At 41.5% G+C, this 26,761-nt stretch overlaps 1 protein-coding gene and 1 long non-coding RNA gene across 4 annotated transcripts; both read right to left on the bottom strand.

Annotated features, from left to right (window-relative positions):
* Window positions 1–104: 104 nt before the first annotated feature.
* Window positions 105–16,571, bottom strand: col9a2 (procollagen, type IX, alpha 2). The gene is made up of 32 exons (XM_069515832.1): window positions 16,354–16,571; window positions 15,054–15,128; window positions 14,229–14,264; window positions 14,053–14,115; window positions 12,591–12,644; window positions 12,208–12,243; window positions 10,359–10,382; window positions 10,177–10,230; window positions 9,993–10,046; window positions 8,422–8,472; window positions 8,258–8,314; window positions 8,102–8,155; window positions 6,599–6,652; window positions 6,371–6,424; window positions 5,847–5,900; window positions 5,710–5,763; window positions 5,517–5,570; window positions 5,370–5,423; window positions 5,228–5,281; window positions 4,296–4,340; window positions 4,168–4,221; window positions 4,021–4,074; window positions 3,884–3,937; window positions 3,708–3,779; window positions 3,313–3,348; window positions 3,124–3,168; window positions 2,723–2,755; window positions 2,498–2,644; window positions 2,353–2,407; window positions 2,011–2,199; window positions 1,857–1,934; window positions 105–1,344 (listed from the first exon to the last, which is right to left on the bottom strand). The coding sequence occupies exons 1-32, from the start codon at window positions 16,423–16,425 to the stop codon at window positions 1,139–1,141; spliced, it is 2,076 nt and encodes a 691-aa protein (XP_069371933.1). The 5' UTR covers window positions 16,426–16,571; the 3' UTR covers window positions 105–1,138.
* A 1,304-nt stretch (window positions 16,572–17,875) lies between these two features.
* Window positions 17,876–25,919, bottom strand: LOC109631696 (uncharacterized). 3 transcript variants are annotated; one of them, XR_011239504.1, is made up of 5 exons: window positions 25,832–25,919; window positions 24,426–24,522; window positions 23,753–23,818; window positions 22,566–22,764; window positions 17,876–18,410 (listed from the first exon to the last, which is right to left on the bottom strand). It is a non-coding gene; the product is annotated as an uncharacterized lncRNA (long non-coding RNA). The 3 variants fall into 3 exon arrangements; XR_011239505.1 differs by lacking the exon at window positions 22,566–22,764; XR_002202857.2 differs by lacking the exon at window positions 17,876–18,410 and having other exon boundaries at window positions 22,082–22,764.
* Window positions 25,920–26,761: the final 842 nt, after the last annotated feature.

The following is a 26,761-nucleotide window of genomic DNA, read 5'->3' on the forward strand; positions in this document are numbered from 1 at the left end:
GTTTATTTACATGCCTGCTTTAATATGAGAAATGAGAAGGAGCTGAAAGAGGCGAGACAGACCAAAGACACTGATTTCCATTCCCCACATGATACTGCGGAAAGTTGGATTTTACAAAAGGTTCCTTTTTATTGGTTTGGGTTTACCTGAACAGCCAGAAAAAAAAAACCTCTTTACAGATGGTTATATAAAGAACAATAAATAGTTTTGTTGTTGAAAATAAATCAAAATCGCCGACACCCTGTGGAAAGTTTGACAGTGGCATAGGGAGCACATCCGCACTGGTAACGGATTCGTTTGGAGAACTCATTATTTCTGTAGGAACTTTTTTATTACTCACTGAATTCATTAACACAGGATTTTTGTTGGTGCATATCGAAACCCATTCATTTTTCTCTACATAATAATCAACACACATTTACAAAGATTTACAGCACTGCATTGTGGGAGATGGGAGTGCCCATCGGGATATGTTGTTGCCAGGCAACAAGAGGAAGAGATAAAGCTAGTCGTTAGTTTTTAAAATGAGGCTTGGGTAGAAAGCAGGGATTTGGGGAAAAAGGGAGGCAATGTACACATGAGGTAAATCACTCAAGCTGTCAGATGAAAATACTAGATTTTACAATACAGTACTGAGTGTGACATTAGGTTGCAATCATTTATTTGTGTACTCTTTTAAAGGCATCGGGTGTGATGTTGAACATTTAAAAATAAAATGCTGCATATGTAAAAATCATTTAAAGTGACCTCGGTGTAAAAGAGAAGCATCTTTCACCAGGTTTACGTTTCAGCTCAGAGACGCTGTTGTGGGAGGGAAAAGCAGATGTTCCTGGGAAATATGGAGGGGACTGACGTCATCCAAAAAATACTAGAAAGCATGTGGGTGGCTGTGAGCTGCTGCTCGGTGATGTGGGGGGTATTAAGATCAGAGTATGTCCCGCCAGTCAAAGCTTAAAGGTTGGGAGTTTCAGGAGGGGGCGCCATACATCCAGTCACTATTATTGTCCCCCCACCCCTTGTTCTTGATGTTGTCCGACATGAGAGGAGCTGTCTCTCTCTCTCTCTCTCTCCTCCTCCTCTTCTTCCTCCTCCTCTCTCCAGGGTGATGTCTTGAGTTGCTGATGGAGAGACAGGCCTCTTAAACATTGGGTCCTTTGATCGTTCCCGCCTCCTGTAGTCTCGGGGAGGTGTACGCTGACGCGGCCAGACACATCGCTGCCTCGCAGAAGCCCGGCAGACCCTGCGCGCCCGCCTTACCAGGGCGACCGGCCTCTCCGGCTGATCCCTGAGGTCCTCTCTCACCGTGCCTGCCATCCCGAGCCACACCATCCAGACCAGGAGGACCTTTGGTGGGGGTAAATATAACGGATCAAGTTTCTGGACTACATGTGTGCACACATTGCAGTTGTGTGTATGTGCATAGAGTGTGTGAGTTTGAATTAGTGTCTGCTTCTGCTATTACATTCACGAGCATCTGTTAAATGACTGGAGTTAATGATGCTTTTAAAATGCCTTTGAGCAGCTTCTCCTGTCACAGACACTGTAATGTCAAGTCCTTCACTTACTTATTGTAACGGAGGGGCCACTACATTGAACCCCACCCCCAACAAACACATGTACATGCACATGGACATTGTAGTCCTCAACCAAACATTATGAAGCTGTTGAGAAACGGTGGTATGGGGCCTCATTAGGGGGTTTTTGACCATCGTTGCAGTCTTCTGTACTTAACTGATCACAGAATTGAATTGTCATTGCCATTCTTGGGTAATTTCAGATAATTGCCCACTTTGCCTCTAAGATTGCCCTGGTTTTATGTGCATAGATCTTGCAGACTTTCATCCAGACTCTTTTACCTTGTATTCCAGGAGGTCCTGGTGGTCCTGGGTGAGGTTTACCTAGATCTCCCCTCTCTCCCTTTGCTCCTCTCTTTCCTGTGGAGCATATAAATTAATCAGATAAAAGTCTCTAATTTCAACATACATTTCAACAGAAGTAGTGTTTATCTACCTTTAAGCCCCGTGTTTCCAATCTGTCCAGGTGCTCCAATCATGCCAGGGATGCCCCGGGTACCAGGCAGGCCATGTGGCCCCTGAGGGCCAGATGAACCTGGAGGTCCAGGAGGCCCAGGAGGTCCCATCACACCCGCGCCGCCCAGCACAGCCCTCTTGGCACTCACCGCCACTGCGGCTAGCCTCTCTGTAACCCAAGAGAAGGAATCATCATTTTGATTAAATTACCGTCTTATGACGGGCAACTGATTGCTCAGGAGATGAAAGTAGTTCTGGGAAATGAGCTAATCTAATCTCCCCTATGCACATCAAAGCTGAAAACTCAGGTCCAGACGCTCACCCTGCAACATCTTCAACACCACTTCGATTATATGCTGGTCGGATGCATCACGCCCCTGGAGCAAGGAAGAGGAGACTGAGCATCACAAAGAGACAGAAACCAACATGTCTGCGTATCTAGAATCTATACTGTAACATGGACTTACAGTTGATCCCTGAATACCAGGCATGCCAGGTACTCCTCGCTCGCCGTTGAGTCCCCTTGGACCAGGAAGCCCTGGTGGTCCCTGATCTCCTGGTTTACCAGGATCTCCAGTGGGTCCGTTGTGTCCAGAGTCACCCCTAATTCCTTGCTGTTAAGATAAGCGGATTTAGGAAGGATAAGCGCATTTAGGAAAATGGATGATGGAAAAATTGAGTTTGATGCTCACCTGTCCTTTGGGCCCAGGTTCACCAGACAAACCCTGTCACAGCAAAGACACACACAGACATTCATCATTTCTGCCTCAGAGACACTCATTGAGCAATAATTCATCAATGAATATTGTAAATGAATGTCTACAAAAATCAGGCTTCGAAGAGCCAACATGCATCGTTGCTCCACTGTCGTGTAAATAGCTCATTTGCCATCTGGATTATTATGGGGATTTGTATGCAAATTCAAAAGCAGACTTCCTCTTCTTCCTAACGTCTGCACGGCGATAACGATTTCTACCATATATCACTCTGCTCTGCTGCCTTTAGAACCAAATGTATAAATCTTTTTGTGGTCTCTTCGGAAAAAAATAAACAGTTTGAAACGGCTGAGGCTTGAGCTACCGTGAATTTTTACCTTTTCACCTTTCTCACCAGCCAGTCCCTCAACGCCGGGGTCACCCTAAAAAAAGTGACAGAAAGGAGAACATGAAGAGTGGTGAGGGAGAGGGATGACTTTGGAAATATTTTTGGAAGAGTGAAGCTGGTGTATGAGATGTATGAGGCCTCAGACAGTCCAGTTTGAAAGAGGAGAACTGCAACTCACAACGTCTCCCTTTGAGCCACCTTTTCCTTGGAAGCCCTGCAAAGAAAGATGGTTTGAGATCATGTAACATGATCGAATTTTAATATCAGACTCGTTGATTGACAAAGTAAAGAAGAGAAGTTTAATTAGCTCGCCATGCACTTCATTTTGTTGCAACATTTAAAAAAGCAAATTGTTTTAAAGTTGTTCTAAAATATTGCTTATGTATACAGTTTGCCTCATCTGATTTAATGTGGACTTATGGGACTTTTATTCATGGTTAAACAGTGCCCCCAATGGACAAGTCTATGTAACTGTCTATGAGGTATGTTTGAAAATAGGAAATGATGTACAGTACATGTCTCACACATAAAAATTGTTCATTTGTCCGTGCACACACAATCACACACACTTACCTTGTCTCCCTTGGTTCCACTAAGGCCCTGTGCACCTGGCATTCCCATGGGTCCTCTCTCTCCTTTGCTCCCCTGTTTGGACGTCACATAAGTAGTATCAGAACTAAAACCTGACAATCAGCTTGAAATAGTTTGTAAGACCTGACTCATAAATACGAAGACACAATGTAACCTACAGGTTTGCCGACTGCTCCCTGTGGCCCAACCGGTCCCCGCTGGCCTCTGTCGCCCTGCAGGAGTCAACAAAAGGTGAGTGAATGTGGTTTTAAAGCAGCAGCGGTTTTGCATTTTTAATGTAACTGTGGATTTGTACCTTAGGCCCAGGTACTCCTTCCATACCAGCCTCACCAGGAAGACCAGGCTCACCCTAGGAGGATGCAAAAGTACAATTAATCACTGTAACTGCACAACATACAGTATGAAAGCAACTGTAATCCCTTAAGAGTGGTTGCATGTTTACCAGAGGTCCAGGCGCACCAGACATGCCACCATGTCCTCGAGGTCCAGGCTCACCCTAAACAGAAATATATAATTAAAAAGAAGAAAAGGTACATATAAAATAATGCAATTAGTTGGTAAAAGCTTTACCTTAGCTCCAGCTCCACCTTTAGCCCCAGGACTGCCAGGCAACCCCTACGGAGAGAATAAACATGACTAAAATAAGAGGAAATCCAAAGTTGCATTCATATCCTGTATCTGGCATCCCGGCTTTTGTGTCGTAAAGATGAAACCAATGTAGTTACATCATCCCTGGACTGATTTCAGCAGGAGACATTAGCTGTATGTTTCTAAAAGAAAACTTCTGTATCTTGTAATCTGACAGTGCGTTGCACACTTGATTTAATGTGTGTGAAATATACAGAGAGTGTGACCTCTGTACTATAACCTGAAAACACTGTTGGGAAATGGATGTGGATATTAGTGTGTGGGTGCAGGTGAATAGGTGGTTATAAAAGTCATGCCTGAAATTAATGACAATATTAATGATAAAGAGAATAGGCAGAGCATGTGTGTGTATATATATGTGTGTGTGTGACAGCAGGGCATAAAGCAGGCTAACTTGTGGTACTTGAGTTTGCAACAGTGTCAGAGTTACTGCAATGACCACACAGAAAAAGTGTGCATCTCATGCTCCATTACTCCTTGGTCAGAATGACGCACACAAACACACAGGCAAATATACACAATGGTCTGATTGTGATGAATCGCTCGCAGTGGGAGGGAGAACACTGTTTCAAGGTGGTTTAAATTCTAAAAGCGCGCCGGCCACAGGGTCACTGTAAACCTGGATAAGAGCCCAGAAAACAAAACATATAAGCTGCTTTGAGCCTGTTTCCTTCCGTCTGTGTTCTGGCTTAGATGATTTGAGGAGAAGAAAAAGACTGAAGCCACTACGTGGACTGAGTTGACAATAAGCATTTACAGACAGGCTTATTTGCATGTGCCTTTTAGTGGCAGTATTGAACAATCCTCAGACAAAAATAATCTTCCCCGCGGCAGTACACTGAAGGATCACTCACCGCTGCTCCCTGAGGACCGGGAGGACCTGGCATCCCAGCCTGACCGGGGCCGCCCTGCAGGAGGGAGAACAGACGAAGAATTAATTGCCGTCTTTTACAGAGATTGAAGTTGCTCATAATTATCGCGGCTGGCAGCCCTTACCTTGATTCCAGGAGTACCAGGTGTGCCATCTTTTCCATCAATACCCGGCAGACCCTGCAAAAAGCAGACAGATGAGTCAGTGGACTTTTTTTGGCAACCTCTCCGAACACGGCTGTGTGGCACATAAACAAAAGTGTGATCACTCACATTCTCTCCCTTTTTGCCGACCGCACCCTGTGGGCCCTGGATACCTCGGTTGCCCTGCGAAGGATAAGCAAATCAGCGCCAGTGTGTTTTCATAAAGCACATCGGGATCACAGTCCCCATTTGAGTTCTGAGAATATTTTTTTTTTGTCTTGTGCCATGTAGCTTTGGCAAAAAACTTAGGAGAGTCACCTACTTTGTCTCCCTTGTCTCCTGCCTCTCCGGGTGGTCCCTGAGGTCCCTCCTCGCCCTGCAAACAACAAAGAGAGACTTAAAGCACCTGAGAAACCTGTTATTCTATTATTAGTCAAGTCATTTTGTGTGTGTTCTTACAGGAGGTCCGGGAATTCCAACAGGTCCGTTGATGCCCTTGTAACCGCGAGGCCCCTACAGGAAAACAAAAAAGTGCCATTAATCACCTCAGATCAGGGAGGATGCTAAGTTGTGGTAGCCTACGATTCATTGTGATAAAGGGCTAATTAGTGCTTAACTCACTTCACTAATGGGAGCTACACAGAGCGCCAGCCACTCTTGCTTTGGCACTAAGCCGGGGCGCTAACTTGGCTAACGCGGCTAATGTTAACAGTAAGACGGATGGCTACAGCGGGTCATTAACTACAGATGGAGGCACCGTGGACCCAGACAACCCCAACTCATTAGAGGGAGGGGAGAGATTTGTGTTAGCGTCATTTCCATATGTCCCCATTGCCGTTAATGGATGATGTTTGTATAGTGGGCAAAGGTTTGGCTGTGGCTCCTTATTGGTGCTTGTCTAAGAATGAGAGCAGCATTGTACCCGCAGAGAAAGAGGACAAAGTATAAGTTAGTGAATAAGAAAAAAGAAATGTGGTACTCACTGCTTCTCCTTTAGGACCCATCATTCCTGGATAACCCCTCAGACCCGTCGGACCCTGATGAAGAAGCAAAGAACAGCAAAGTAACGAAGCTGACCTTGACCACGACCACACTAAAAATGACAGAACACTGGGTTCTGTCAGTACAAGATGATACTATGTGAAAACAATACAATATTAGCCTGTATTTCTAACTTTGCCAGGTGACTGAAAGTTGAATTTTCAGCGTACCGGAGGTCCTGGGATGCCTTGTTCCCCAGAGATGCCCAATTCTCCCCTGAGGCCCTGGTGGAGGAGATAAAAAGACAAGGCTGATTGGTTATTCTTATTCTGTGCTGCTCTCTGTAGCACATGCTCCTGCTACCAATCATATCACATTCAAAGAATTTTCATAAACTTGGAGGAGGTATTTTTCCGTAATGTTTCCAACAATGAATGGAAAGGTTAGTCAAACAACCATCAACACGTGGTCATAGAAGATGAACTCATTTAAATAATGGATCTGTGTTATTGTAGGAATAGTTTTGGTTTCTTGCAGAGATTTAGCAGAGCTGTAGCCTTATCATGTCTTTGTACATGGAGCTGGAGAAAGGGGTTATGAGTTTGGTTTTGCACAAATAGCAATTGGCTTTGCTTGGGACAAAGTTTGAAAATGTGCTTACTATCATCTCTAAAGGTCACTAATTAACCTTTAACCAAAACGGCAAGTTGGTTTGTGGGGTGTTGCCTACTGTCCCAATTTTTTGGCCAGGCCAGTGACTTCCTGTAGACTTACTGACATTTTTGAACACTAAAAGCTAAACTACCAGTCGAGAAAATAACAACATAAGTAAATAACTCTAATGATTATTTAGGGGGCGTAATTTTGAACTTTGGTTCGGGTTAGCTGTTTCCTCTGCTTCCAATCTTTACGCTAAGCAAACCTAGGCCAAGCTAAACTAAAATAAGCTAAGCTAAGCTGATTGCATCTTTCTCTACTTACAAAAACATATTTTGAACTAATCTTATTGCAACTGTCACAACCATCTCATAATTTCGGTCCAGTTAGAGAAGAAAAACCCATCAAAAGTGGACCTCAGCTTATCATCCAGTTTGAGCGCTGGTCTAGTTTTATATTTTTCAGCATGCCAGAGATAAATGTGATACTGATCTTGCATCACAGAGTCATCAGTAATGCACCAACTCACAGCGACGGCACATTTTTCACAGATGGTAACAGCTAGTGGGGACGTAAACAGCTTGTGCACACTGTCTTCAAGGAGAAGAAAGAAGGAGCAGCACCGTAGAGCGGCCTTGAGTACAGGCAGGTCTTCTAAAATACTCGGTTTAGAGCGTCTAAGCACTGCCAGCAGACTCCTTGTGTGGGAAGATCAGAGGCTAATTCCTGGGGCTTGGCTCACCGCTCCCTTGGAGCCCACCGTGTGCTCATTAGCTCTGTTTAATACAGCGAGGTGAGAGGGCTGCATGAACCCTGACTCTCTCATCCTCCCCTTTATGTACCTGCATCTTCGCCACGACTTTCATCTGGCTCCTGTCTGCAGGGCCGAGGCCAGGCCTGACTAATCGCAGCCAGATTAGTGCCAGTCATGTGCCTCGGGGGGCTTCATTAGAGCTAATCCTTGCTTCTTCTGGTCCAGAATGGTGGGCGAGTAGTGCGAGACTGTGCAACATTTTCAAGAATAAGTGTTTGAGTGCTTTCGTGGATGCTCTCTAGCAGCAGATTGTGCAACTCACCGTTTTTCCTATGCTGCCAGGCTCTCCAAGAACACCTGCACGTCCTTTGTGTCCCTAGAAGGCAAAAAATAAGTCAGTCAGGTGTCGGAACAATTTTCTAACATAACATAATCATCAAAATCCCTAGGAGCAATCAACTTCAGGCATAGCACTCACCTTGACACCCTGTAGTCCCTGAGGGCCTTTTGGTCCTGCTGGACAGTTAAGAGGACACTGTTGAGAGAGAGATAGAAAGTGAGAGAGAGGGAGATTTGCAGATTATGAAAAGTGGAAGCGCATCAAAACAAATTTGCAAGACAGTAGATGTCATCTAATCTCACCTGGAAGTCTGCACTCCCCTCCTCTCCACCGATGAACTTCCCTGGAGGACCCTTGATGGACAGAAAGACAGAGAAATAGGTGGATGTCTGAAAAAAGTCACCTGGTGACAGTTGCTCTTGCCAGCACTCTTGTGTTTTCTCTCTCTCCCTCTCTCTCACAATTTGTCCCTCCATCTTTCCCTCTCTCTCTCTGTTTATAGATTGAGTTAGAAAGAGCAGTATCTCTAGAGGGGCTGATGTATTCCTGCTACAGTCAGATGAGACAGCCCAATGATCTAATGGGGGTTTATTTACCCTAGGACAGCACTAAAGCTAAACAAATACACTCTCCTGGGCTGGGACCATCACTCTCAATGAAGACACCGCCTCCTCCCCCTCCCATTCTTAGAACTACACCATTGGAAAATAGACTTGAAAGTGTACTGCTCAAAAGTGTTTGTGATATCTCTCCACTTGGTGTCTGCTGGGACCTGTTCATGCAGCAGTGAGCTCTGGCTGTTTTACATCTTTTTGTTATCATACACTACGTAAAAAAAGGGAAATAAAGATTATATTTGCTGGTAATTCTGCAGAAAAGATCATATTTCAACATTGGCAGATGTGATGGTGAGTTTCGTCTTTGCCTCACTTTTACAATGTGACCACGTTTCTATAAAATTCGTCAACTGCAATTAAACTGGTGTCACTACATGGTTGATTAAGCCCAGTGAGCGACTGGTAGCTCATTTATCTCACACAGCTGATATCACCATTCTCAACAAAAAAAATAGAAGACCGTCGTCTGTCACAGATATGAAATGATTTACTGAGACATCTTTTCTATGATTGAAGTTTTAGTGTATTGCTATTAGAGCTAAACTGATGAATCTCCTGGACCGATAGATTAACTGATATTAGCTAAGTGCAGATGAGCCAATATAATCAGAATTTACAGCACAGATGTGACGAAGATTATGGTGAAGCTGATCAGGATAAGGGACCGCAGTCGTCAACCACAGCACTGATTAGTTTATTTTTCAATGTAAAATGTCCAGCTCAATTTCTTGTTCAAAATTAGCAATAGAGGATCATTATCAAAAATGTGTCTTTACCTTATGTATTTTTAAGTTACAAAATGGCTGCTATATTGTTAAAAGATTTTATTAAAATTTCAGAAGTGTTATTAGCCTGAAAAGTCAAGTATTCATTTAACTACAGTTTTTTGCTAATTCTAACTACCTAGTTCTTCATCTTCTTCAACCAGGCTGTGTTAACATTGAAATTAAGGGGCTGGGAGAAATGTACATAAGAAATGTATGTAACTAATGTTTATTTCATGAATATTTGGAGCTTAAAGTTCTAACGTATCTTTGAAAGGCTGTGAGCTTGAAACATTTAGAATAAAACAACAGATGTAGCAGCTGCAAGTTACACAGTCCTGGGCAGAGTTTTTGTTCTTTAATGTATTGTCTGCTGTAATTTTACCGCATCATTTAATAAGACTACTTTTTTTTATTATCATCACGTTTGTCCAATTAGAAGAAAAGATTCGAAGATTTGATTAATGAAATGCGTCCTGGTTGGACACTTACAGGCTTGCCAGGAGGCCCAGGAAGTCCTGGAGGTCCAGGTGGTCCCATGACACCCTGAATACAGCGGAGGAAAGGAGGGAAACTAATTTAAAACTGAAAAGGTGAAGATGTGAGCTGCACATTACATGTTAATATTGTTTTATAATCCTGAAGGAAGCATTATAAACTGAAGCCGGTTTCTTACCTTTGGCCCATTTGCCCCAATTTCACCTGGAAGACCAATTGCCCCGAGAGCTCCCTACACAGAGAGACACACAGAACCAGTTATGATACACACCCAACATCCCACAGAATGATTTCCACACCTCAAGCTAAAGCTATTAAGTGATAAAGGCGTAATTATATTATATCAAACAAGCTACTTACAGCCAGTCCTGGAAGGCCTGATCCCTGCGAGGACGGAATAGACAAAGGGTTAATCACTCAAGAAACAAGTGGAACCAATCCGTCAAAGTATCAATTAACGTTGGCGAAAGCCAATTAATAACAGCAGCGTTAATTCAGTAATGCGTGCATGCGGTGTCAGAGTGCAGGATAAACAGTGCTCAGGAAGAACAAAGACGCAGAATGCAATCAGTTAATGTTTACTGTGTCTTTTGCTTGGAATTAATTATAAACACAGCATAAGCCTTGCTGAAGGAAGAACATCCCACAGGGCAGGATCTCCTGTCTGGGAGAGTGTACAACACCACACGACACGATACGACACAACACAACACAAAACACGACACAGCACAGCACAGTACAACACAGTAAACACCTACAACACACCTACTAATGCCGCAAAAAGGATTTAACATATAGTGTTGCATGTGTGACTCTAAGTTTTAAACACACTGAATGCTGTGTGATAGATGGACACAGAGCACCACCTAGTGGCGCCCCACTGTATTACACATGCCCACTTTGCACTGTTTGAATGACTGGCCTTGCCTTTGCTGGAGCATTAAGTCAGTGGTAGCATCGGAGCATAATGTGAACACAACATGTGGATCACAGACGACGCGTTGCTTCTTTAGTGCGGGTGGTGTGCAGGATTAAGGCTCATGTCAGCTGTAGGAAGCATATGCCACATCTGGACAGATTGAACCCAAAAGAGGGCACAGCTGGTCCGGCATTCAAGCATGAAGACACAAAGGGAGTCGGGAGTTTGCTGTACGAGAGCAGCTGGATCACAGTATGTTGAGGATTTGGCTTCAAACCTAATATTTAATTCAGTCATGAGTCAGCTCCTAAGTATCATGTCAGCCCTACCAGATGAGGTGATCTGATTTATCAAAGCTTATATAAATATACACTCTATATCTATTTAAGTACAGTTTTGAGGTATTTGTACATTGCTTGATTATATCAATTTTATGCAATATTACACTTCTACTTCAATTTCAGATGAATGCATTGCACATTCTGACCGCTACACTTCGAACTGTGCATAAAATTCATGGGGTGGCGTATAGTTCATCTGGTAGAGCTGCCACCCCAACAAGGCAAGGCCTCAACCAGCAGAGACCCAAGTTCAATTCTGACCTGCAGCCATGTATACATGTCCTCCCCCACTCTCTCTCTATCTACCTTTCACAAGCATACTCTGTCCTATCTGTCCTATTAATAAAGTACTTCTGATTCTGATTCTGATCCATTATAAGCAATTAAAAGCCCCAAAAATACGTAAAAAAGTGATGATTCATGTGTCAAATATGATACACAACAGCTTATTAAAATGTTCAACTTGTGACGCCTTAGAGAAAAATCAAGGTCTGGTTCAGGCTCCACAAGTTCTTTATCAGTTGAGATATCTTTGTTGAAATAATTGTAAAAGGCCCACAAACTGCAGCAAAGCAGAGAAAATTCAGAAAAATGAGAAGGAGAAGGAGTGTACAGACATTTCACTTCTTAGCTGTGTCAGAGGAGTTGAAGCTGTGAGGCTGTGGCACAGCGCCATCTAGCGGTCCGCAAGAAGTATAACATCCATCAAAGAGTGCATAGTCAGTGCATAAAAGCCTAACAATGACTGTTTTAGATGTTCTTTTTATGGTGGGCAACCTTTGATGCATGTTGCTGATTATACTTCTGTACTTTTGTAAGTGAGAGTGGTTTTACATTGTTCAATAGTTATTTTTACTTCAAGTAAAGCATTTATGTACGTTCTGTTTTTAGTGTAAGATAAAATATATTTATTGAATGTATTCACTCATCATACTAAAAATGTACTTACAGGAGGGCCGGGCTCACCACTTGGTCCAGGTTGACCCTGAAGACGACAGTAAACAAATATATAAATACAGAGGTAACACGTTTGTCTCCCACACAAAATAAATGACGACAATATTACCATTAAAAATGTCGTACTGAAGGTGAAACAATATTTTATCACAAAAATATTCAGAGACAAAACAATTATCATAATCTTCTCAGAGACAAGATAAAATGAAAATGACTCTTGTAAAAACTGACCCTGGTGAATTATGAAAGTTTTATTCCATCAACAATAACAACAAGAGATGAGACATGCTAATGTTTGAGATACAGGTTTTCCACAGAGCAGCAGTGTAATCAGATGTAATAATAATATTTCCAGGTGGAGGTTTAGACACTTGCCTTAGGGCCAGGGCTCCCAACAGGACCTCGGTCACCCTTTGCTCCGATCAAACCCTAGAGACAAGCAGGGAGAAGTGATAAAGTCAATACGTATAGAAAGGAAAACCACTGAGGAGGTTAAAGAATATATGATCAGTTACCACTGTGTTTTTCAAAAGGCCTCATGTGACTTGAATTCACCTCGCGAACAGGTTCAATAGTACATTTGATCGATGTTGACACTGTTCTTGTAAGTAATTAGGAAACAAATCTGAGATTCCAGGGCGGATTACAGGATAAATCTCTGAGGAATGTGTGTGTGTGTGTGTGTGTGTGTGTGTGTGTGTGTGTGTGTCTTTAAGCATGTGACCATTAGGCATTGACATTAATTCCACTCTCCTCACACTCTCTGTCTTCAGTTAGTTCACAATCATTATCAGACCAATCCATAACTGAAGCTTAAAAATCATTACAAACCCATTTACTGGTCTTTACTCACTACCTGGGATTCCTAGAGATGTAATTATTATATATTATTTTATATTTAATGTTCATGTGGTTACAAAGGAGAACATTTTCCCTACACTTCCTCCAAACAGCCATCCATTTAAACCACAACTCCATGCACTAAATATTCAGGAGTTTAAGGGTCAGTGTTGCATAACAACATCAACTTTGCTGTTATTACAGTTCAAATCCACAAAGGAAACGTCTGAATGACATGATATGAAAACAGTTCAGCAAATGTGGAGCTTCATTTTCTAAACTGAGACAATGCTGATTATATGATATAACAGTGAGAATAAGTAATAGAAGCATCACAAAATGCTTTAAATATCACATTAATATCAATTAAGCTGAAGAGGAGTTTACAGAAAGCTCAGGAAAAACAGTGCTATAAGAAGAGCTTCATTTAGGATTGTTGTTTCAAATTCATCCTCCTTCTCCAGTCAGTATGTATATGTATATGTAAATATATGTATATCACTTCAATTCACACACACGTGTGCGTCCTTGTGTATGTGGTAATACGACAAGTGATCTAAACTCTCAGGGACCTGCTTATCAATACATTGCTCCTCTGCACCTCTAGTGGTCAAAAGGGCAATTATGTTACCTTATACCTTATGTTATCTCGTTATTTATTTCACCCGAGAAAGGTTTTCTTTACAGTTTACTTTTCTAAATTGTAAATGTGTTTTTTGATTTTTTCCACTGTGTGTACTCTCAAAAATAATTCTTTTGAACTTAGTTTACACAACAGTTAATTCCTGTCATACCAACCCTTTTGGAATGTGTTCACACTAATTCTTCAGTCTCCTTCTCTGTCTCTTTTCTCTCGAATCCACTCAGAACGTCTCTTTTGGGAACCAGTTTTGTTTGTGATCATTTCTTAGCTATTGTCATATCCATTTCTTACTTCCCGCTCTCTCTTTCACTTTGTCTCATTGTCTCTCTCTCACACATCCGTCTGTGTACTTACATCAATGCCATTCTCTCCTGGCACTCCATCAGGACCTGGTTCTCCTGGCTCTCCCTTTTGCCCCTAAGTTAAAGCAGACACACTGTTGTTGATAACTAAAAACAAGGACACATACATCAAACTTTAAACATCTTTTATCAATGTAACATCCAATACACAGCAGAGTGTAAACTTACTGGTGGTCCAGGGGATCCAGGAGGTCCTTGGTCTCCCTGCAGAGAGATGGAGTGAAGATTTCATTTGTGGGAGAATGTTTCATCTGACATGGAAGACGTTCATAACACTTACAAACATCTTTTTGTTTTATGCAACTTTTTAAGATGCTGTCCTCTCAGTGTAAAACATCTGACGGCTGTGTTTTATATGATTAACTAAAGTTAAATACATAATATAAAGAAATGACCAAGACTCTATACACTTTGGGGGAATCAAAACATGTTTTTAGTTTTCTTTTTTTTAAATAAAGTTTGGACTCTTCTTTAGGTTGATGTCCTTGCTGCTCCAGTGTGGGAAACATAGTTTAGAAAATGGACCCTCAGTGGATCTGTGATGAAAGTGGTGCAATAAAGTTTGAGATTATGCACATTTCTTCATAGCTCATACATATAAGATGAAACCTATCAAGTGTTTAATTACATGTGATTTTGTATCACCATTAAAAACCAAAGCTTCACTGCAGCCTGGCCCTTACAGGATGTTTGTTTCTTGCACCACTGCAGCATAATTATACATATGTATTCAACCTGTGTGTAGTTAACCCCGAGAATATCTCAAATGTATCACGTTACTGGGACACAAACTCAGGATTGAGCTGAGGGTCCCCCCTCAAAGACCCCTCTCTCTGCTGGGAACAGAGAGCTTTTGTGCCAGCGTGTTTTCATTTGCAGTGCCCTCTGCTGGTAAGACTCCGGTCCTGCGGAGTAGCAGGGGCTTTGGTATTTCTGTGGTACAATGACCATCTTTGTGACAGACCTGTTGGGCAAACCTGTGTGGATACTCACATCAATGCCGTCTGACCCAGGAGTGCCAGAGGGGCCTGCTGGGCCGGGCTGGCCCTGAGGTCCAGGTGGACCCGTCTGAAACACACACAGACACACACGTTTAGATTACGTGACACTTTTTATCATAAAAAACAATATTATAAGGGCAATATCCAGTAGAAACATAATATGGTGATAATTAAATCAATAATTCCAAATGTTTCAATCACACATAGTAATATAATAGAAGAAAATACAAGTAATAAATATATTTAATTTAATTTAATATTTTAAATTGATTTTATCAATGAAATAGCTAGCATTAATTCAAATCATTCAGATAGAAGTACATATAATAATATACTTTAAAGATTATATCCTCTCTTATCAATTTGTCAACAACAGGTAATGCAGCAAAAGTAAATATTGCATAAAGTCGTATTTGTTATAACACATCAGTCCATTCTGGGCTGGTTGCTGTGGAGAAATTGAGGGTAATATTAAAAATAATTGGTTGTAAGTAAAGAGGTAAAAACAAAGGAGTGAGGAGGAATGTGGGAGGAGGGGGTCATGAGACTGGCACTGTTTACCCCCCCCCCTCCACCTCACTGTCTCCTCAGCCTCTATTGAATACCATCATGTCAGTGGATCAGCCAGTTCATCAGGTGTTAATCCAACTCTGGATTCTTCGAATGCTCAAGAAAAATGTACCAAAAAATACAAACAATAAGAAAAGAAAATAATCCTTAAGAGTGAAATCCAGTAGATAACATGTAGGTGTCTGTTTGAATAGGGATTTTCACACCCAGTGGGCAAAATGTGTGTCTGCATGTGTGTGTGTCCAGTCCACTGATTTCCATCTCTTTCCTGGCTGTTGAGTTTGCAGATGAAAATACAGAAAAAAAACTTATATTTTCTTCCATTTCCCTTGAATAAAAGTCTTCTTGAAAAACAAGGTGACCCCGGTGAAATCCTCTGAAGCAATGGGAGAAGAGAGTCCAAACTCGGAGGATGATAATCCACAGAAGATAGTCCCAGTTTCATTTTGTCCCCACAGCAGCAAAAACATTTCAAGCTCACCTTGATCAAGGATCATCTTGATTGCTATTTTTTTACATGCATGCATTCTCAAGTGTCAAGATTCAACAGCCAATTTTGATCACATTAACCAACACCAAGACAGCAAACAGCCCACAACATCACCTCAAGACACCCAGAGCTCACAGGCCCTTTCCAGGGGCCCTTACCCTCCCTGAACCCTCAGAATAAAGAGGCAAAGCCCTCAGCAGAGCAGGTCTCGGCCTCCCCCTGTCCCACTCACCACTTGGGCTAGAGCCAGACACAAGGTCTGCAGTATCACCCAGGTCTTCAGCAAGGCAGAGAGAGCAGCCATGGTCCCTCTCTCCCCCGTCAGTCTCTCCTCGGTTCACCAAATCCTCTCTTCTCGCTGCTCTTTCCGCTCCCTCACTCCTCTCCAGGCCCCGGCACAGTGCGAAACTGGCGGAGCAAAACTGTCCGAGAGGAAGGGTGGGGGGGGGGGTTGTGGTGGGTTGGGGATGGTGGGGCTATGTGCACAACCCTGAAAAAAAGTCAACTCAGGAGAAAGAGAGAGAGAGGTGAGAGTGGAGAGGGGTGGGCGGAGGGTTGAGGAGGGTGGGAGGCAGAGGTGCAGAGGGAGAGGGGTAGAAAGAGGGTTGTGTCCCACTGAGGGCAGCAGGGAAGCAGAAGACATGGACTCTATGCACCCGTGAACAGGCTGGACAACACACACTCACACATGCACATCCAGAGATACACAGGCTGCATGGATACACACCACCCTTCAAATAGAGGCAGGAGCAGACTGTTTTGAACATGCATGAAAAACTCAGTGTCTGGATGTTATGTATGATTAACATGTTCAGGTAGAGCAGCAATCAGGCTCCTTCCAAAGACAGTGGGAGTGGACCAATGAGTGAAGATTTGAGGAGCACAAAGTCTTTGAACATCCTTTCTTCTGTCTCGCTTTGCAAATGTAGCTCAGTTTTGTTTTCGTTTCTTTTTTAATTATGCTTTTTATTGTCTCCATAAGAAATACACCAACCTCAGGGATGATCAAATATACAGATAAACAGACAGAGTTAAATAAAGGCTGTTAAACTGAATGAAACATTCCAAAACATAGGAACATGTTTGAGGCACATTTTGAAATAGGTTAACAAAACAAAATAGGAAAATCAGTCATGTAAATAAAAAATCAAAATGAATTAAGTAAACACAATATTCAGGAGATAGTATTTTGCCACTACTTCCGTCCCTTTAACTGAAGACATACAACCTGTATGCCATTATTTTTTCTTACCCTGACCCATTAATCAGGTTGATGGTTCAATCCCTGGCTGCTCTACTGTTCATTCTGAAGTGTCCTTGGGCAAGATTCGGAAATTGCCTCTGACAGTGTGTGAATGGAGGGTGACAAGAGAAAGTGCAGTGTACAGAAGCACTATATGAACGTGTGTGAATGCAAGTTGCATTGTAAAGTATTTTGAATGGTCAACAAAACTGTAAGATCACAACATAAATACAGAGCAGGGGAGCACATTCACATGGTCAACACATACTCGTCTCTTACCAGTAGGTACAGTATAAAGAGACTGAGAGATAGAGATAATAAAGACCCCACTGGCCATTCCACAACCCCAGCTGAGGAGCAGAGGTGACCAGGCCTCTTCTGTCAGGACTCCCACTCTTTGGAACGATGAAAGAGTGTCTCGCTGAAGAGATCCGTCTAGCAAACTCCTGATTCCTAATTATCAAATATTTTTTATATATAATTATTTTATCTTTTTTCAACTCTTTTCTCATCCTAACATTTTTATTTCTGTTTCTCTGCTCTATTGCTGTGTGATATTCAAATTGCTTTGGTGTCTTATTGTTGTTTTTTTTTTTTTTACTTTCTCCAAGAATTTTTCCCTTTACTTTCAAGGCACCTCGTAACTGTGTTTTTAAGGTTTTATGTAAAGTTTGTCATTCTTATCATTACTATTATTATTATTGTATTATTATGAATTTTCCTGATCATCATGCTTTAAAGGCTCACTCTACACACCAAGTCATTCACTGACATCTACTGGACATTTTACAGAGAGCAGCTCGGTTCCCACAGTAATAAAAAAGAGCCCTGCTGAGGCTGAATAAACAAAACTTGTGGAAATGTAAAAAATTACCTTATAGTGACCCCTATTGTACAAACCACACATTACACCAAATCAAGCCTTGGCATCTTTCCTCTAGATGGCGGCAGATGAACATTATCGGCTGCTAAATCTGCAGAGTGGCTCGGTTGCCATGGAGGCCCCGGCTGCACATTTGTTCTCCTCTGGGAGGATGAAGACGTTGCTGAGGACAATGAGAGGAGATGCATTTATTAGTAAATTGAGATTTATTGTACAGAACAGGGAACTACAGACCCTTATAAACAACAAATTAGGAGAGCAGCTCAGTGGTGGCTCCTGCTCTGCATTTGTCTTGCCCAGTTTCACGCACAGCATTTATCACACTAACTCAAAAGTTATTACAGCCTTTTACATATTTTTCCAAAAAGGATAAAATACTAACTATTTTATATATATATATATATATATATATATATATATATATATATATATATATTGGTGAACACTTATTTTTCTGTGTTAAGTTAAAAAAGATCTGGATAATAATATTGTGTATGGGTCTCTCTCATTTCCTCCAGTTTCCAAACAAAGAGCACGAAATCAGCATTATACAAGAAACCCAAGAACTGGCATTGTTAACACTCTTCTAATTCATTATGCTCTAGTGGACTGTGAAGTGTTTGCCTCGACGCCCCCTCTCCAACAAGTGTTTCAAAAGTGACAATGTCAGCAAAGTTCTGCAAAGCCAAATGACAAAATAGTACTTTCTTGTAATCCTTGTGAGTCACTTCCTTTTAAGTGCCTGCAAATTGCAACATGAAGGAGGAAGCTTAGATTGTTTTAACCGTAAAGATCCCCCCCCCCCCCCCCGTCCAGTAAAATGTAAGTAAATGTGAGTGAATAGGCGTGTCCAGGATGTTGCAAAGAAAATATACATATTAAAAATGTCTCAGGGTGGACGCTCCGATGAAGATGTCAATTTGAAAAGCATGCAGTTTTAACATTTAAAGATGTACAAAATGAAACATGTTATATTTGAAAGTGCTTTGTATGTGGATACACTGTGTTTATATTACGGAGTGGTGGGGTATGTGAGTTTATCTTCAGTGGCTTGTAGCAAAACAAAACTGCACAACAATGTGTGTTAGAATTAAAATAGAAAACACTGGAAACTGATGAAAAACAGAACTCTGTATTTCCAATTACTTCTAATACAGGAACAGTTTGACATTTACAACAATTAGTTTAGCTTAGCATAAAGACTGGAAACAGGAGGAGACAGGCCCTGTCTGAAGAGACATACCCCAGACAAGGAGGTTTTGTTTTTGTCTGCAGGATTATGCAAAAACTGCTGGATGGATTATCACGAAATGTGGTATGGGTCAGGGAAGGAGTCAAAACATTTTGGTGCATATCCGGATGACAGGGTGGATCCAAGAAATCTTTTGTTCACCAACATTGTGAGCGAGGATGTTTTTCAACATTTCCTTTAATTTCAAAGAAAATATTTCTTTGCTCTTGTAACATTTTAGTTCTTCCATGTGTCCAGTCTTTATGCTAAGCTACGCTAACTGGCTGCTGCCAGGATCTAGCTCCATACTAAACAGATAGAACAGACAGATAGGAGCATGGTGGATCATGGGATGTAGCTCTCAGAAAGGAAACATGTGAGCACATTTCCAGAAGCGCTGCACTATGCCTTTAATTTAGTTGATTCATCCATCTGATTCATTCAACCACTGCTCTGCTGTAAATCTACCAGTGAGTCACTTCAACCGTCTTTGATTTCGCATTTTACTTCAAAATCCCAAACAGAATGAGAAGCTGAGTGAGAAAATGAGAACATTGAGTTTCAGGAAATAAAATGAGGGATCAAATGCATGGAAATACATCTACATCCAAAAACCTGCTGTGCTGATCTTCTCACGGGTGAAAACTAAAAAGAATCATCCTCCGGTTGTTGTCTTTCTCATTACAAACGATTCCCCAGCCTCCTCAAACTTCGAAAAACAGACAAGGAAAACATTGGCCCCTCTCCATTCTCTCAGCCCCCCCCCCCCCCACCCCCTGAATGTCTCTCCTTCCCTGCTCATGTTTAAAATCTCTGAGGAAAATGACTTAACTGCACCGAACGCAGGCAAACGCGTCTTGTTTCACGAGTGCATGGCATGATTATCACAGCAGTGAGGGAGGCACGCCGCCCAGACACAACCAAGAAGTGATCATCCCACATCCTCACCTCTTCAGAAATGCACAAAACAGAGCCCAGCGAACACACACTCGAATCCTCGTGCATATAAGTAACGCCTAATTGAAACATTATGAGTGACCAGGGAGGCTCTGGACCTGCACTGGTATTCAGCTCCACTTTCCCTGAGAAAACTCAGTTTCTCACACAGACAGGCCGTGTCCGTTCCACACACACACACACACACACACACACACACACACACACACACACACACACACACACACACACACACACACACACACACACACACACACACACACACACGATGACAGACAGGGTAAATATTATTCTTCAGTGCAGGTGTGAGGAGTAGCGGTGAAGTGATAACAGGGGAGGTCATTAAGAACCCAGCAGGGTTTTGAGGCCGACCCTGAAGCCTGCAGTGTGTGTCAGGCCTTCCGCTGAAGAAGGCAGAGTTTACAGTGAGAGCGCAGGGAGGAGAGGTACGCACTGACAGGCTGATGATATACAGGCAGAGGATAGGAGGCTGTCTGGTATGAAACATATTCATTTGGGTGTTTTGTGGTTCCTCTCTCGGTGTGAAAATCACTCCAGTCAGCCGTAGGTTAAAACTTCGATGTGTAAAATTATGAGGGACATTCAGCGGGTGTAGTGATTTCGCGGTGTTGTTGGGTTGTCGATCACCGAGCTAACGGGTGCAGAGCGTTTATGTGTGTGTGATAGAGAGATATAAATGTTCACATGCTTCACAGTTTCATTCTTCTTTCTTTAGTGACACAGGGCCTGGAGTGAAAAATCTGCCACTGGTGCGTTTGCCGCTGTAAAACTCTCTTTCACAGCTCCGACCTTCCCGTGCAGCGAGAATCACATGCTGTCAGCGGTGAACCCGATGTGGCGGTGAGACCCAGCTGCACGGTGAGAACTGGGCTAGTGTCACATGCTGACAAAGCGATGACTGCTGCGGAGATTAAAAAAAAAAATTCAGCCGGTGACCAGGGTCTGAGCTAGATGAGGGGTTTCTAAGCAACATGGCATGGTGCACGCACACACACACCGCACATCTGACTGAGGACGGGAACTGCTCTCCACCTTCTCCACAGATAACAGATGAAGACCATCACATTCATCACACATGTATTGGCCTGTGGAAGTGGTCTGGAATCAGGCCACGTGGTCTGTAAATCCATGTTTGAGCCCTGGGTGTGAGAACTTCAAACCTCATAAATAAAGTAAATCTGAGTTATCACACAAGATGTGTTTCAGATGTAAACTTGAAACAGTTAAACAGAGTATGAGTAATGTCTTCAGGCTTTTTAGAGATTATACTGACACATGTGTTACAGATTTTGGGCTGATATGCTTTTACATGGTCTGAAAGGTATATTTGACATTTTGAGAAATATGATTATTTGCTTTATTGCCAAGAATTACATAAGAAGAATGCTGGTCTAATGTCCATGGACTAAATTTGCAGCTAGAGCCAGCAAATGATTAGCTTAGCTTAAAGGCTTGAGAGAAAGCGCTAGACTGGTTCAGCCCAAAGGAAACAAATTCCATCTAACACATGCAAAGCTGCATTTTACACTAATACAATTTCATTTTAACACAGGTCACTTTTGCTAGTAAGCAGCAAATACTACAGGAGCCACACGGTGGATTTTTGAACCGATAAAATGGAAAACTTTGAAGATGTTGATTTTTTTTAATGGCAAGTAGCTAAAGCCTGCTCTACAAGATGTTAAGTAACATATTTACATATAATAGCTATCCAATACTAAAAAGAATAGTTCTAATAATATTCTAAGGGGGAGTATTTTTCCTCACAAACAATAGAGATCAATATATGGTAATTTTGGCACATTTGCAGCTGTGTCTTCACTCTGGCTGCTGATTCACTCGCTGAACACAGTCAGTGCAGGAGCCACATGAGAAATATTACTGCACATTTACTGAGAAATATTAGTATCTCTCCTTCAGGGAAAAGGAGTCAAAGTCTGCACAAAAAGGCAATAGATTTGGTGCAAGTCGCTCTTTTGAAAGAATGTCACTAAAGGGGTCTTAAACGGTGCCAGATCTAAAGTTTCAAATATGTATGTATGTAAGTATCAGACATTTTCTGTGCCTTACAAAATGCAAAAAAATAGTCTCTCGGAGAACCAAGCTAACCTCAACTCCCTTCTGCACTGTCTCCCGTGTAACAGAGCACAAACAGAACACCCCACTGTTTGCCGTCTGCACCATTTCCTCCAGGTCAGCCAAGAACAAGTCCATGTTACAGGCAGGGGGTGGTCTGGACATACTGCACCTTCCTCTTGGGGCAAATGTGACAGGCTGACCACCGTGCAGCTAGGAAACGGTCACTTCCCTGATGAAATTCAAAATAAATGTAAATAAATCTACAGTTGAGTGGCGGCAAAATGAGCCATGGTAACTGCACGATTATCATATTCAGTCCAGCTCTGTGCCGCTGGATGAGGGAGAATGACTCAACCAGATACAAGGATTCTGTAAAGTCTAATCAGGTTCAAGTTTGGACGACATTTGATGTGCACAAATTCACTTTTATCTCACTTCAATAATGTACTTAATTTATTACTGCATATATGACAAAAAAACATGTGAGTGAAAGACAATCATTTTATTTAGACTGAATCAATGACATTTCCTTCCTTTAGACTATAAAATGCTTTCAAAAGTGTATTGAACCTGTATTCGTCTCCTCTCTCTCTCTCTCTCTCACACACACACACAAGTTAAATGAATCTCAAAAGAAAAAAGAACAAACATAGATTAGAGAAAGATGAGAAGAAAAGGGAAGTGAAGGAAAAACATGTGAACTCCATAAGTTAAAAAAATATACTTTACATTTATTAAAGTTGCACTGATCAATGTTGAATAAATAATAACCCAAATGACTATGTGCAATTAGAAAGGTGCTCCTTTCTATAAATCCTCATCTGACTGTGCAGTTCCCCACAGGTCTAATGAGCATTTCAGCATCTTTTTGCTAATTTCTTTTGTTTTGGATCAGTCTCACTAAACCCATCCAACAAGCAGATAGATAAAAATTAGTTACAGGGGAACAGAGGGAAGCATTTAAGTGCTGAGGCATCAGATATATCTTTCATGAGTTGTTTGGGACCTAAATAGAGCTAAAAGATAGGAGATATTATTATAAACGCTTTTGTTGCTTTGTATCTGCTGGATATGTTAATACTGTAGGTACCTTATTAGTGGTTAAAAGAACAAAAAGAAAAGTCCAGCATTAAAAAGGGTTTTGACAAAAATGATGTGTTATTAGAATATCAGCTGTTACTAATACCCTTGTCATTGGTCACAGAGCTTAGTTTTACCTGCAGTTAGTGTTCCCAACATCACCAGGGCTGAAGCAGCTCCACAACCAGCTCTGGATACACAGACTAAAAATAAAACTGCTGAGAGTTAATCCAAAGAGGACTGGATATGTGGACAGAGATTTATTCCCATGTTTCCCCAACCTGAGAGATAATGAGCTAAAAAAAATGCATATTTGCATATTATGTCAGATAAAGAGAAATCAACAGAGAGGGAAACAAAACATCTCAGAGAAAGATTTCCTTTTAAACAGCTTTCCTGTCCACAAGGGACAACCACGAAATAAGACCGATTGAAGATGGAAAGTCTTATGTCACTGAGCTCTCTATTTTCATCCATGTTTAATAAGTCTCATATAAAATATCTGCAGGACCATTGAGATTAAAAACTGAATAATCAATTTATACAGAAACAAAATAAATGTTGTTAAATGACAAAGACAAATCCTAATTACAGTGTAACATCTGGATCGCATGCACAAATGGATAGTTAACAATATCACATTTAAACTGTTTCGGAGAAGTGTAATTAAATCTTACGCCTGCTGTGATATTCCAACATCAGCTCTGTGTTGGATTAGGCAAAAGAATAAAGCCGATTCATTTGTACAAGCAGTCGGCACGAGCTCTCATCCACATTCTAACATTGATCCTTTCTTTTTCATGCACCTACCTAAGTACAAATTAGTCCAGGATGGCTCAGGTAATAGCTCAGTTGTACCGGTGAAGAGTCTCACACAGCGGAAACACATCCAACTGGCTGTCTGAGCCTGCAGTGAGAGATAAAAGCCAACATATCACCAAGTAAATTAGATGACACAGAAGAGCTGCCAAAAATATACACATCAACACTTCAAAACCAAGCCTGACATAGAGATTTAGAATCCCTGGCATGTGTTTTTGAGCTTCCTCAGCCATTCAGTCCCCCCTCCCCACCCACCAGCACCTCTGGCAAGCACACAATCCAAATAAAGATGGACTACATCTCCAGTTCCTGCTATTGCTCAAGAATTAGGTTAAATACCTTGGATACAGTTGCTGCCGTATTGCAATTTTGGTGTCATTTGGAGCCAAAGTCTTTGCACTAGTGATCATGGCGGGGAGCCGTGTTATCGAGGTCCCACTGATAAATGTGCGGAACCAATAAGAGAGTCACTCTTAGCTGTCAATCAGAACATTTCAACCTATTTTTACAGCATCAAATAATCAATTCAAACCAAACTTACTGAAGAAATAAGCACTGAACAAATATCGGCTTAATAAGAATTACTTAAAATGACAGAAACCATGTTGGAAAAAACAATCTATTTAAAATGTACTTTGACTTGTTAGCTTGGTCCATGTCCCATCCACTAACACTGAGGAGGCAAGGTATATGAGCTAAACTGTGCCCAGCCAGCAGGGGGCGAGCTACATGATTTGTCTTCACATTTGGGGAGCTGTCATGTCAACCATCTTTACGTACAGTCTATGGTTTTGATTATCTCAAACTGCTCTCGCTCACCTTCCTATCCAGCTGAAGCCGGTTCCACAAGAACACCTTGATGAAGCTACCATGCTCTTCTTATACAGCACCAAAATACCAACAGACAGTTAAAAACGAGCTGGTGAACATAGTGACAATGAGAGAAATTTGAATTCTACCAATAACTGCATCATGTTTGTATGAAGTGGAAATAGGCTGTTGCTTGCTAATAGTAAGCAAAGTTTCATACTGCAAGGTGATAAGTCACTGTTGTGTTAACAGCTTGTTGAAAGACCCAAAGTGGTTGTAAAGATAATTGTGAGAGGTTTTAGATAATGGTAAAAGTTAGACTGGAACTATCATGGATGGAAACTAATCCTCACGAGTCCTGAACTCCACCAAACAAAGCTGATAAAAACTTCACATCCTATTTGTCCAGTTCTGTTTGTTGGCTACATCTGTGTGAGGGTTACAACATCAGCTCAGTGTTATTATATATTTTTTTTACATTTCAGTTCAGTAAAAAACATTACACAAAGTATCTTTACTCTCTGAGTAAATTCTTTCCTCTTCTTGAATTGTTCTGTTTGTCTTTAATTTGCAGTAACACCTACCATTTGTTTGTGTCAGGCTCCTCTGGCAAAGGGCCCAAAGCCTGCAGGAAGTGGCCTATTAAGCCCAGCCCACAGGAAGTGGAGGAGGCCAAAGCATAATTGAAGAGGAGGGGGGGTAGATTTAAAATGGGTTGAAAATGTTTGTTTGACTTTGCTTTTATTTGTTTAAAGTTAATCCTGCTGGTTTGTGTGTGTACTTATTTTGATAGGTTGTTTATGTTTGTATGTTGTTGGTTTATTTGGGTAGTTAATGTTGTATATGTTTGATTAGGTTTCCCCTGTGTGCCTGTATGGACTAGTCCACCTGTGTAGACATATATATATATATATACACACACACACACATATATATATATACCCTGTGTGTCATTTGTGGATGTTATGTTGAAAATGTAGGGTTTCTTATTGTTTAGGTGATCTCTTTAAGGGTTGGCCCTGATTTTGTAGTTTATTTTCCATTTTTGTAAATTGTATGGACTTAGTTGTCTGTTATTTGAAATAATAATAATTTTTAAAAAAAAGGCAAATTCCTTTTTACACCTTTTTCCTTCGCCTTTCTGCTTGGTCCTTGACAATCTGGCTCAGATGACTTGTTTTCCTCATGTGCCATATCTGCTTTAGTTATTAGTCTGAATCCAGTAGGAAAAGATCGAATTAAATCTAATTAGATCCCGCCTACATGACCGTATACATGTACGTCAGGTCTGCCAAAAGCCCAACTCTCCGTGAGGCCTGTATGAGGACAGCAGGTTCTGTTTTAGTCATTTGGACCAGCTACAAATACTCCCGTGTTTTTGTTCCAACTTATAAATTAGAAATGATTGTTCTGCAACGTATGATCTAAAGCACTACTGACAAATGGAGCACAGTTGGAGACTTTCAGGCTCAAATATAACATATATTTTATTAAACCTAAAAGCACTTATCCAT

The sequence above is a fragment of the Paralichthys olivaceus genome, chromosome 20, assembly GCF_024713975.1.
Source record: "Paralichthys olivaceus isolate ysfri-2021 chromosome 20, ASM2471397v2, whole genome shotgun sequence".
In the NCBI taxonomy this organism is placed as follows: Eukaryota; Metazoa; Chordata; class Actinopteri; order Pleuronectiformes; family Paralichthyidae; genus Paralichthys; species Paralichthys olivaceus.

Bases quoted from the DNA above. Each gene is read 5' to 3' on its own strand.
- col9a2 (XM_069515832.1), bottom strand. From the start codon at position 16,425: ATGGCTGCTCTCTCTGCCTTGCTGAAGACCTGGGTGATACTGCAGACC. The intron at 5,764-5,846 runs GTAAGAACACAC...TGTTGTTTGCAG, and splicing joins TTGGAATTCCCGGACCTCCT to GGCGAGGAGGGACCTCAGGG. The intron at 2,200-2,352 runs GTGAGCGTCTGG...CTTGGGTTACAG, and splicing joins GGTGTTGAAGATGTTGCAGG to AGAGGCTAGCCGCAGTGGCG.